This window comes from Vipera berus (assembly GCF_964194415.1).
Source record: "Vipera berus genome assembly, chromosome: 3".
NCBI lineage: Eukaryota > Metazoa > Chordata > Lepidosauria > Squamata > Viperidae > Vipera > Vipera berus.
In genome coordinates, this window is record NC_138204.1 from 119,303,431 (window position 1) to 119,316,319 (window position 12,889).

At 42.9% G+C, this 12,889-nt stretch overlaps 1 protein-coding gene across 9 annotated transcripts in view; it reads left to right on the plus strand.

The window, feature by feature from the left end:
- The first annotated feature begins 1,775 nt into the window (after positions 1 to 1,775).
- Positions 1,776 to 12,889, plus strand: part of RRBP1 (ribosome binding protein 1) — a 51,217-nt gene continuing 40,103 nt past the window's right edge. For 2 of the 9 annotated variants that reach the window (XM_081323452.1, XM_081323451.1), the window contains exons 1-4: positions 1,776 to 2,013; positions 4,715 to 5,362; positions 7,453 to 7,601; positions 10,062 to 10,184. In XM_081323452.1, coding sequence (XP_081179578.1) covers positions 4,735 to 5,362; positions 7,453 to 7,601; positions 10,062 to 10,184 — 900 coding nt within the window. In that variant the 5' untranslated portion in view covers positions 1,776 to 2,013; positions 4,715 to 4,734. Of the gene's footprint in view, positions 2,307 to 2,926; positions 3,015 to 3,663; positions 3,945 to 4,714; positions 5,363 to 7,452; positions 7,602 to 10,061; positions 10,185 to 12,889 lie in introns of those variants that run through there. The other 7 variants (XM_081323445.1, XM_081323450.1, XM_081323448.1 and 4 more) reach the window with 6 other exon arrangements.

Here is a 12,889-nt window from a genome sequence, read left to right on the forward strand (position 1 = left end):
TTTATTTTGATGGATAAGGCCCGGGGTTCAAGTCTGCTGAGATCCATCTGGATCTTGAGCCTATCTTCTGGAGTGTTGGCTATTCCTGCCAGTTTAGTGTCATCTGCAAATTTGATGAGTTCCTCTTCTATTTCCTCATCTAACTCATTTATAAAGATGTTGAAGAGAACAGGTCCTAAAACAAGTCCTTGTGGTACCCCACTGCTTCCTTCCTTCCATGTAGATGTAGTTCCATTGAGGACAACATGTTGAGTACAATTTATCAGCCAGTTACAAATCCATATGGTGGTGATGCTTCTATCCCATATTTTTTTAGCTTACCAAGAAGTAGGTTGTCAAATGTCATAATGAAATCCAAGTATACTATGTCCACAGCATTTTGCTGGTCCACTAATTTAGTCACTTTGTCGAAGAATGAAAGAAGATTTGGCTGGCCTGATCTGTTTTTGACAAACCTGTGTTGCCTTCTGGTTATAACCTTGTTTGCTTCTAGGTATTGGCAGATCTGTTGCTTATCTTTTCCAGGATCTTCACAGGTATTAATGCCAAGCTAATTGGTCTGTCATTTCCTGGATCTGATTTTTTTTGCCCCTTCAACTTCTGTTATATCCTCCAAGCCAACCTTTAGGATGTATGGACTTCAACTCCCAGCATACTGTTTGAGGAATTCTGGGAGTTGAAGTCCATGCATCTCACAGCCAGTTTTATGTGGTGGTTAAGGCACCCGGCTAGAAAGCAGAAGGCAGTTTCAGTCCCACCTTATTCATGAAAGCCAGCTGGGTCGGGGGGGGGGGCAGTCATGCTCTCTCAGCCCAACTCTCCTAATCGGGTTGTTGTGGTGGGAGAAATAGGAGAAGGAAGGTGTGGTGGATATTTTTTCCACCTTGAGTTATTTGTCAAAATAATAAAGGTGTGATACAAATGAATAATCTTAAAAGTTGCTGAAGTTGAGAGACGCTACTCTAGACGTTCCTTTTCTATTCCATTTAGTTGTCCTAGACTAGAACCGAATTTGCTCAAAATTTCTTTAAAGCAGTAATGCCCGGAGACTTCTACCCACCTCTGCTCTTGCTCTAAGGCAGACATGTCAAACACAAGGCCCGGGGGCCAGATCCGGCCCACGAAGTGGTTTCATGCGGCCCGCGAAGCCATCCTGGAAACAGTGAGGGAACAGCCCCCACTGCCTTGGCCCTGGCCCAGACATCCTCCTTCTGCCAGAGACCCTCAGATCTGTCCCACTCCTACCCAGGCCCCCATAGGCACCCTCGATGCAAACGATATAGAGCTGGCCACGCCCACCCAGTAGGCCATAGCACTCTAGCCACGCCCACCCTTGTAGACCACGCCCACCCTGCCCCTTGAGGGCAACCGCAATGCTGGTGTGGCCCTCAATGAAATTGAGTTTGACACCCCTGCTCTAAGGGCACTTTCCATTTGTTTGTCATGAGCCCCTTCCTCCGTTACTTAACTCGACCCGTTAGGGGTCTTCAAACTTGGCCCTTTTATGACTTGTGGACTTCAACTCCCAGAATTCCTCAATTCAATTCTGGGAGTTGAAGTCCACAAGTCATAAAAGGGCCAAGTTTGAAGACCCCCTGCGTTAAATTCCCAACTCTTCCTCCCCGCTGCATCGACTGCTCCGCCTCCAGCTCCAGCCGCTTTTTTCGCTTTCTGCTCGCTGGGCTGGGACACTTTTGATTGGCAGCCGTGACACCCGTCCAGGGCGCCTCCCCTGCCGAAGCTCTGGAAGTCGAGAGAGGAGGAGCCGAGAAGCTGTCCGCTGCCGGCCCCTGGGGGAAGGCGTATTGATTAATGCATTAATTGCAGTGCCACGACTTCAGTTAGCAACACCGACGCAAGCAAGGGGCAGCCCTCGGGGAGCCAGTAGGCAAGTTCGGACGACCTACTTTGGAAAGGAATTCTTTTGCCGTTTTCGCCTATTTTTTTCCCAAGACTTAGAAGTTGGACGGAGAAAAAGTCGGACAAGAAGGGTTCGTTAACTACCTTTCCAAAGTAGGAAGATTTCTGGGATGGCTGCGCCAGGGTAGCGCAAAGCAGTGGGAAAGTGAGCAGAAACAAGGAGCAAGTTTTCCTTTAGAAGTTTGAGGGAAGCTTGGGGATTCGGGTACCGGGTAATTTAAGTTAGGTGCATATAGGTAACGGATCAGCTTGGAATCGGGAGTTCGTGCATGCCCAAAATTGGCGTAAAAAAAGCCCCCCTCGCTGCTCCCTTCTTCCGCTGCGCGATAGCGGTGCTTAGAAGCGACATTTTTGCTCTTGTCCACGCGTATCGTTGCGTGTCAAATGTAAGTGGGTTGCCTCCTTTCTTTCTCGGAAACGAAAATGACAGCAACTCCCCACAGCTGCACCTAATGGGCTGTGGGGGGGGGGAGAGCATTAAGGGCCAGAACACGCAGCTGGGGTGTGTGTGTGTGTGTGTGTGTGTGTGTGCTCCGCAAGGAAGAAATGAGTAATCATCTGCACAAAAGAACCCATTTCTTGCATGAACTAAAACGGACTGTCCCTCCCGAGCAGACTTATGAGTAAATACTCATTTTTATTTCCACGCCGGGCTGCTGGGAGGACGAAAAATCAATGTAAAGAAACTGAGAAGGCAATCTTTAGTTAGGATTGTGGGTTTGATAATTTTGGATTAACACACATGCCCCGCCGTCGCCACCACCGCATAGAGGTCGGTTGGAGGACAGGTTTCTAAAAAGCCTTGCGAAGGCTGGCGCTGTTCTTGCAGGAATCCTAAATTCCGAAGGAAAACGACAGGATGTGCAGGGAGGATAGATAACCTGCAAGGCCTGTTTCAAGTTCTAACTGCAGTTTGATATGTACTTCGGAATTATTTCCCATTTAGCATGCTTTTGGCAGGCTTGTCACTGATTTTGTTCATCTTGCTCATCTACCTTGTCTCCAGGAGTCCCAAAGCTTCTTCGGGCTTTCAAAGGGCATCTATGCTCTACTAAATGCTGCTGCCCAGAATGGTGATGTGTCCAATTCTCAGGGTAGGAGGAATGTCAAACAGTTCTGTGTGCTGTGCTTTAGATGGCTGGTGCCTCCCCCTCGCTCTTCTAAACTTTCACCTTCCAGATCAATATTTCCTTTGCTCGATTAGGACTTTATCTGTTCCTGAATTAAACTATTATCTACCACGCTTATGTCAACAAGTGTACTGCCGCTTCTCCTCTGGAATTCTCTTCTTGCCTCTCTTGGGTGACGGCTTCCTGTGAAATATTGCTGTCCTGAATTTAACTCCTTTGCTTGCTTGCTTCTTCTGCAGTCGGAGGAAAAAAACCCCAAACACAATCACAGCACTTTAAGAGAAATGAGTTGGGAATCAATAGTTTTAATTAGAGATGTTAAAGTAAACAATCAACACTTATAACCTGCAGTTGGATTCTCAGTCTAAGACTGGTGGAAACAGTCCTAACCAAGGATCTAAAAATTACTAAGTAGCATCTAAGAATATGGGCAGTTCCAAGTAGGGTGCTTTTTTTAAAAAAAATAGGGTATTCGGGTCTAATAAATTCAGTATTTTCAGATATCAAGGAAGTCCTTTAGGTATGGTCCCAAGGGCTTCAATCACGATTGATATAACAACAGATTTCTTTTACAAGTCTCAATATTTCATATTTTTTCCCCAATTGTTTTATCTCTAGCGTCACCCGGAATACGTAGATACATCAATGAACCAGACTTTTTTGTTTTCAATAACTGTAATATCAGACATGTTATGAACAAGATGCCTATCTGTTTGAATCTTAAAAGTCCTATAAGATCTTAATACATTCATTTTATTGTTGCTATTGACATTTTTTATTTGAAAAAAATGGTCAACCCAAGGTGGCAAAAATAGCTAAGTGGTGCAGATGTCACCAAGTCACAAATCCTACCACAAATGACATTATCTTAACCTTTGATTGCATTGTTCTCTGGTAAGCATGGGTCTTGTTTGCACTGAAAAATCCATTATTTTGAAGTTGTATTTTTAAAGACGAAGAAAATGTTTGTTTAGGTCGAAAATGTTTATGTTTTTTTAAAAACTAGGACTGTATTGTTTACAGTCTTTTATATTTATGTTTTAGATCAGATATGCTTTTAATGATGACTTTATACTCTCGTATATCTTTGTGATAGTCTACGTATTAGACAAATAATTTCATTAATGTAGGTAGGTAGAAAATATACATTACTGAGATTTATTGTATACTTTCATAGTAACTTATAACTTTATCATATTAGTCAACATTAGATGTTTACATTAAATTTATTAAGTTAAAATGCTGTATTTTGCAAATAGTGTATTTGTACTTGGCCAGTTGAGGCTGGTTCTGTTTAGCAAATTTCAGGCTATTTGCTTCAGGTTTATTGATATAAGTGTTCAGCATTAAGTTACAGTCACTCAAGTTTTGAGGAGGTTATACAGTAACTCAATGGTAGAGTGTATAATTTGTGCAGGAATCTCAAGTTCTGTTTATGCAACTCCAAATAAAATATTTCTGGTAGAGAACCAGAGTACCTTTTTCTTACAACCAAGGGAGATGGAGTGATTTGTACTGTAAAGCAGTGTTTCTCAACCTCGGTAGCTGGGGAATTCTGGGAGTTGACACTCGCCCATCTCAAAGTTACTGAGGTTGTGAAATGCAGCTGTAACTTAAATACTGAATCCTTATAGATTGCATTAACTTTCTCTGGTGTTTTTCAGACAAAGATCAGGCAGCAGAAATGGAATTTTATGACCCTCAGATGCTTGCAGTCGTGGCCTTTGGCGGATTCATGTTTATCTCAGCTATTGGAATATTCCTGGTGTCCACTTTTTCTATGAAAGAGACAACTTATGAAGAAGCTCTGGCAAAACAGCGCAAAGAGCTGGAAAAAGCTAGTCAGCATAAGACGGAAAAGAAAAAGAAAGAGAGACCTGTGGAAAAGAAAGGAAAGGGGAAAAAAGGGGAGGAGAAACCTAATGGAAAAACACCCGAGCCAGATTTGGGATCGCATCATACTGATAGTTTTAAAGATGCTAGTCCTGAACCAATTTTGATTATTGAGCCAATAGCCTCTCAATTACCAGTTGCATCACTTTCAGTTGTTCCTCAAGTGGAAAAGTCAGACCTGTCTCCTAAAGACAAGAAAAAGAAAGAAAAGAAGTACACAACTTCAAATGAACTGGTTTCTGATGGGAAACCCAAGGAGGTGCCAGTAAGTGCTTTCCCAACATTGATATCTCAGCAGCATAGCCCATTTACTAACTTGGCCAATGTCAAAACACCAGAAGATCTTGGAAACCAAGAAGAATTGAAGCATGATAGAGAATCTAAAAAGAAAACTAGTGTTAAAAAGAAGAGACAGTCAAGTAAGTCAGTTACTGCAGCTATATTAAAGCTTATAGGCGGAATATTTTCATATATACTGTATATTGCTCCACTTTATATTCTTTATTTAGGTATGATGGTAGATCAAAACCTGTTAGCCGAGTAAAAGAATGTCATAACTGAGAAGCTGTCACCATTCATTTTAGGTTTCCATATTTTTCCATCCTCGGCAGTGGCGTAGCGTGGGGGGTGCAGGGGGGGCCGGCCGCACCGGGCGCAACATCTGGGGGGGCGCGCTCGCACTGAGCTGCTCAGGGAGCCCCAAGGGCTGCACAGAGTCGGCTTGGCTCCGCTCTCGAGCTGCTCTTTCTTGCAAAGCGAAACGAGTCCGGCAGGTGAGATGGGCGGCCACATAAACTGAATAAAATAAATAGAAGCGCCCAACTCTCTGCCCAGGCTCAGGCCAACCGCAAGCGCCCCGCAGGCGCCCCGGCAGGCTTGGCCGAGCGAAGACGGACCCGCCGGCCGGCTGGCCTAGCTTCGTGCGCATGCGTGGCTTTATTTAGCGGGGCTCACGTGCGAGCTTGAATGCAGCGGCTCTTGCAGGTCGGAGCCCCGCCCAGCCGCCCTTGAGAGGGACCCAGAAGCATCCCGCATGCGCGCGACTCTTCTTGGAAAGTCTACGCCGCTGCGGGGCGCGTCTTTTCGGTGGTGCCATGACGTCACCGGGTTAGGGGGCGCAAATTGCCCCGGGTGCTGACAACCCACGCTACGCCACTGATCCTCGTTAGCCCCACACTATTTCATATGATCCTTTTTTTCCTTAAACTTCCACTTTTTCTCTTTTGGAGGATTTCATCATCATCCAGCAACATCTTCCCCTTCCTTAGTCCTTTCACTCTTCCTTTGAATACTTGTTTTGTGATTTGAATTCCTATTATTATATGACCAAATCTCCTTAACTATTTGTTTTGTACCTATCACTCACTATTTTATTTAATCAACATTCATTCTGCACCCAATCATACGTGACCCTCTCTTGCTTTACCACAACTCACTTCTTAAATAACTTATTTATACTGCATTCATTTTACTTGTGTATTACCTGATATATATATATTTCCATATAATATGCTGGTCAGAAGCATGCTATGTAGCAATTTTCATTTTTTGACAAATATTTGTTCCTTGAAACAGACTACTATCAATTAACTTTTTACCAGCATTTACCCATCTTAATCTTTTATTATCTTCCTGTGTTCAGATAAACATTCAGCTAAGAAACACAAATTACAGTACTCTTTCCTCTATTTTTTGCCATTGTTTACTCAATTACTCAATTGTTTACTGTAAAACACAGCCATTTTGTCTTCAACGTATTAATATTCAGATCTAATTTGCTTATGTATACCAGATCTGGTTTTTATAAGACTTTTAAATTAGCCAATCAATCAGTCAATCCATCTGATAGGCAAGATTTTCTCTGTAGAACTTCATATTTCTGAACAAGATAGATGAATTATTTTCCACTGTAGTAAATAATAGTAAATAACATACCGTATTTTATGCAATTGCTTGGAATTCCTCATAATAAATAATTCAGGAAAGTCTCTTAATCCTTCAACTATTCTTTAGTAAAAAGATTGAAGTTCTGCTTGTTATGCATCATTACAGAAACCAAAAGTTCTGGTGGTTTGTTTGATCTCTTATTAGGGATAAGAGAATTTTACAAAGTATAAGGGCATCCATTTTTCAGAATACTACAATAGTGCTCAGTGGCCATTTGCTGAAGTTCAAAGGAAATGGAGATCAGATTGTGTCAGTAATGAGGCAATCGCACCAAAAATCAGGATCCTTTCAAGTTTAAGAACTTCTCTGCTTCAACTGATTACAAGGCTAACCCTCCATTGGAAGATCAATGAGTTGATGGGTTAATAACATTATATTGGGCTTTCAAATTTATTGGATTTAGTACAATATGAGGCAATTTTTGTAAAGAAGTCACCCAAATAATAAAGGAAAGAGTGCTGAAAAGCTTCACACACTTTCAATAATATAACATTTATTTTTGCTAATAAGTATGTCTTTCAAACATTTAAGTTGCTTCTCTTTTACCAACTTTTTTTTGTAGCTACCATAGATGATGATAGCATTCCTTACATTCCCTACAAAACTCTGATTTCCCTAATCAGAAATACATTTTTTGATGAAAGTGAGGTCCAGGAGTTGATTGAAATCTTAACCAAGAAAGCAGGAGGAGGTCAAGATCCATGGTTTGTGGTATGAATCTTTTTTGATATTCCAAATTCTACTAGGACTTTCTTATTTCATTATGAAATAGCTGTATAAATTCTCCTTAGCTATCTGTGATAAATTGTGTAACATAGAGTAAAGTGACTTTGGAGAAAAAGATATAATAACAACAACAACAACAACAACAACAACTGGATGACAGATTAAATAGATGGAAAACCAAAGCTTTGCATGGACAGCATTTGAAAAACATTGAAGGAAAATGTGATAACAACTTGACATGGGCATGGCTTAAGATGGGAACCATCAAGAAAGAAATGGAAGGCTTACTACTGGCTGCTCAAGAACAAGCACTACAAACTAATGCCATGAAAGCGAAGATACAAAAATCGACTGACAATCCAAACTGCTGACTTTGCAACAACAAAGTTGAAACTGTTTCACACCTAATATGTGAGTGCAGCAAAACCGTGCAAACTGATTACAAAGCTAGACATGGCTGAGTTGCTAAATTAATCCACTGGGCATTGTGTAAAAAATACCACTTGCCTGTGTCCGAAAAGTCATGGGAACATAGGGTGGAAAAAGTTGTTGAGAATGAGAGGATGAAGATCTTGTGGGACTTTTGAATACAGACGGATTGCCATTTGGAACACAACATGCCAGATATTGCAGTTGTAGAGAACCGAAGCGTACAGCTGATTGATATTGCTGTACCAGGAGATTCCAGAGTTGAAGAAAAAGAACTGGAAAAAATTATGAAACATCGTGAACCTGGCCATCGAAACTGTGTGATTATGGTGAAATGTGTAACAGTGATACCCATTGTCATCGGGGCACTGGGAACTATGTCCAAAAACTTTGCAAAATACATCAAGAAACTGCAGCTTCCTGCAATAACTCCAGTAATGCTACAAAAAACTGTGCTACTCAGAACATCTTATATTTTAAGGAGGTACCTGGTTGATACCTAGGATGCTGGCAGCAACCCGTGTCAACCATCAGCGCCAGTCAATTTGAATAATAATAATTAATAATAATAATAATAATAATAATAATAATAATAATAATAATAATAATAATAATAATAATAATAATAATAATAATGTTGGAAGGAAACTTGGAGGTCATCTAGTCCAACCCCCTGCTCGGGCAGGAAACCCTATACCATTTCAGACAAATGGCTGTCCAGTCTCTTCTTAAAAACTTCCAGTGTTGGAGTATTCACAACTTCTGGAGGCAGGTTGTTCCACTGGTTAATTATTCTGTCAGGAAATTTCTCCTTAGTTCTAGGTTGTTTCTCTCTTTGATTAGTTTCCATCCATTGTGTCAGAACCCTCAATTATTAATTACTCATATTCTCTGTGGTTAAGCTGTTCGGGTTCTGCCATTCTCCTGGGGGGGGAGGGGGGAGACCAGGAGGCTTTGTAGTGCAAGTAGAAGGCTTCCTCTATCTGCTTTGATGTATCCTGTATGGGGTGTGAAAGGAATGCCTCAGGGCCATCTGCCTTATCTTAGTGCGGAGGGAGGAAACGGCAAAGACCTAACAACCTTGGGAGAGGCACCTTATTGGTTTGTTTCTCACAGTTCGATATCACCTATGGATTGGCCTATTTGAACTGACTGGATGGACAGCTGGGGTGGGCTTATTATTTTGCAGGTTTAACCTATTGATTTAGGCGGGAAGCCCTCAGATCCTGCCTAGCTTTCCTGCTTTCTGTGCCTGCCAATAAAAGTTCCTTTTGAAATGATGCCAGTTTCAAGAGTTCTGCTTTCTTGGTAGAGAAATGGAGGCAGGTCCTCACATTCCTTTCTCTTCAGCAATGCCAGTAAATCCTGTGTTCCCCTTACAGAAAATCAGAAATCTTTTTGTGTGTGTGTGTGTGTGTGGTGGGAAACTTTCTTTACTAACATTGTACAAAATATACTGAAGTATGAGTGGGAAGAAGAAAATCAAAGGAAAGGATGGTAATCAATAAAGTTAATATTACATTAAAGTATATGTTAATTTAAGATTAATCTTAATGTTCATGATCTCATCTTTTGGAGTCCATCCAGATATAGCCATGGCCCAGCCAAAGGCTCTTCTTTGTCTTGTATACTTTTATCGAGGAATAAGTGAAATAAAATGCTCCTTGGACCAAGATAATTCACATTTTTACCTAGAGGGGAACTGAAGGGAAAAAAAATGAGGCTACAAGATGGGGAAAGAACAAAGACCGAGAGAAAAAACAGATACGAAAGGAAAAAATAGGAAAGTAAGGTGGAAATTGGCCTTTTAGATTTTAATGGTTCCCTGCACCACATAAACTATTAATGACGGAAGAGCAAGAGGAGAGGAGAGGCCGACAGCTAGAGGAAACGTATTTTTATTTTTTTTACAAAAGATCTATACCAGTGAGATCATGAATATGGGTAAAATACATTGTTTTTGAAGCATTTGAATTAAGGACTTTTTTTTTTACTTTTCATCAATTCTTGTTCTAGGCAACTCAGAAGGGTGATCCCATTGCTGTTCTAAAACGGCAGCTAGAAGACAAAGAAAAGCAACTTGCTATGGAACATGAAAACGCAACTGCTATAAAAACTAAATGGAACGCACTTACAAAGGTAGGATTTTGTTGCTTGAAGACTTCAGAAAATGAATTTTAAATAGACTTTAAGTTAAGGAAAAGTTAATTAGAAACTGTGCTGGTACAGTGGTTAGAATGCAATATTGCCGGTTAACTCTGCCCACAGTCTGCAGTTCAGTCCTGACCAGCTCAAGGTTGACTCAGCATTCCATCTTTCTGAGGTCAGTAAAATGAAGACCCAGATTGTTGGGGGCAATATGCTGACTCTGTAAACCCCTTAGGGCTGTAAAGCACTATGAAACAGCTGGACGGGTGGGAGCAATTTTCACTTCTGGTGGTGAAATATTCCGCAGGGCTGGGGCCAAAGCAAGAAAGGCTCGTCTACTTCACTCTGCCAACCAGCATTCCTTGGCTTGCAGCAGGCTGCTTCCACTGTAGTGAGTGGTGTGGACTAGTATCACTGAGACAAGACAGCTCCTTAGATACCCTGAACCCATGTCATATAGGGTTTGAAAGGTTATAACCAACACTTTGAATTGGACCCAGAAGCAAAATGGTAACCAATGCAGTATAAAAACCTGGTTGTGCCAGCTGGCTTGGGGCGCAAGAGGTGTGCTCAACCAATGGGCTGATGGGGTAAGAAGATGCCCATGCCATCTAACTCCTTTTTTATACAGCGTTGTGATTAGAATTGTAATTTTAATTTTTCTATATCTTTCTATTTATTTGCAAATTGGCCAAAATTGCCTTATTGATGAGGGGGCAGCATATATATTAAATAAATAAATTATTCCAAAGGTTAAGAAATATCCTATTGCCATCTCGTTAGCGTTGTCTACCTCTCGTCCCAGTCATTATAAAACCCGATGAAAAACACAGAACTGAGACAGAGTCCTAGGATGCTACATTCAAGACTGCTTTATGGTCTGGAGCCATCAGTGAGCAGTCACTGACTGGGTTCACTCATCATATTGAATCATGACTTCCTTAACAGTGGCATTGTCAGGTCTGCCATCTTTGGCTTGGCACTTTACTGGCATCCTACTATCAAACGCTAGGAGAGAGGGAGCATGGGAGTGAACAAATGGGTATATATGGGGATGCAATGGGAAGCAGGGAGGGGGGATGATAGTGTGATGAAGACCAGAGATACATGGAACTCAAGGCCATGCACCCTGAGAGTGGAATGTGGTGTACCCCAATCATCTCAGCATTTCTCAAAACACCTACGCAGCACTTCATTAGCTGAAGACGAACTGGTCATGGGGGGAGGGCTGGGATGAGGGGTACAATTTGTAACTTCTTCGCACAGGAAAACTTAGTTCTAGTTCTGACTTTGCTGACGCCAGTATCCTTTAGTAAAATAACCTATCACTTCAACCTAATGGAGTCGAGGGTCTTTCTTTCCTAAGGGACCTACCTGGGGCAGGTCTGATACTAGACTAGAACTGCAGCAAACAGACAAACCAGAGAGACATCTGTACCTTGGCAAGAGCGACCAGGAAGAGGTCTAACCTGGGGGGATGCAGCATCCTTGAGACCCTATGGTAGAATAGACTTCCCCGAGTGGCTGGGGAAGGTGGAAGCCTGAGACCCCAATGGTCACGGGGAAGAAAACTGGGAAGAAAAGCCATCCAGGCTGACCTTCATATGTGGGAGCCAGGGGAACTGCCGGAGAGAACTGCACAAGGAGATTGAGGAGGAGGGCGAGGCAGATCAAGAATACAAGATGCTGGAGTGCACAATTGAGTACCTGTGGGGAGCCTTCGGCAACCTTAAGGCATGAGAAACCCTGGTGCCAATGGCACAACTGACTACCCAACCAGCTCAAGCCCCCACTGATGATGGTGCAGCCATGCCTGCCACTACAGCCCAGGGGCAGGGTCCAGCCCTGCAACCTGCTACCTCCCCAGCAGCCCAACCAGAGGTCACTGATCACCAGCTCTCAGGGTGAAGTACAACGGAGACCCTAAACAACTGGAGTTCTTCCTAGCCTAGGTCTGGACCTTCATGCAGGAGTATGGCCCAGACATAAACACCAAAGGGGCAAAGGGGTGGTCCGTAAGCATGGAATTGGAGGGGACCACAGCCAAGTGGATGGTCACCCTCCACAACGATGATGCCTCAAAGCTGCGGAATTTCGATCACTTCATGGGGGTCCTACAAAAGTATTTTGAAGATCCCCTGGCCATCCACAATGCCAGAACCAGAATGAAGACCATAAGCCAGGGCTGCTGATCAGTAGCCTCCTACACTCAAGAATTCTGAAACCTGGCATGCCGGCTGACTGACTGGCTACAAGACGTGCTAATTGAGTGTTTCCAGGATGGGCTGAATGATGATTTCTGCAACACCTGCATCTCCAGGAGTGCCCCCCCATGCCTGGCTGAGGAAGTCAAAACTGACCTGGCTCATTCAAGGAACCAGCCTGGCTGTGTGTGGCAGAGATCTCTTCTGGGAAAAAAGGAAGCCCTGAAGCCGCCGGCCTGTGAACAGAGCCTACGCCGATGCTCCATTGGCTGTTTTAAGTGCAGGAAGGAGGGGCAATGAGCTGCTGAATACTGAGCCCTGTGCCCAGCTCAGAAGACGACCCTGAGACCTGCTAAGAAGTCAGCAAAGCAGTCTCAGAGAACCCAAGAGATGGCCTTGGACGGAGTGCAAGTCGTTGAGTTCATCCCATCCCCCAAGGATGACAAGAGAACTCTGTCCCCACTGATGGTCTGATGGAGAGCAATACCAACT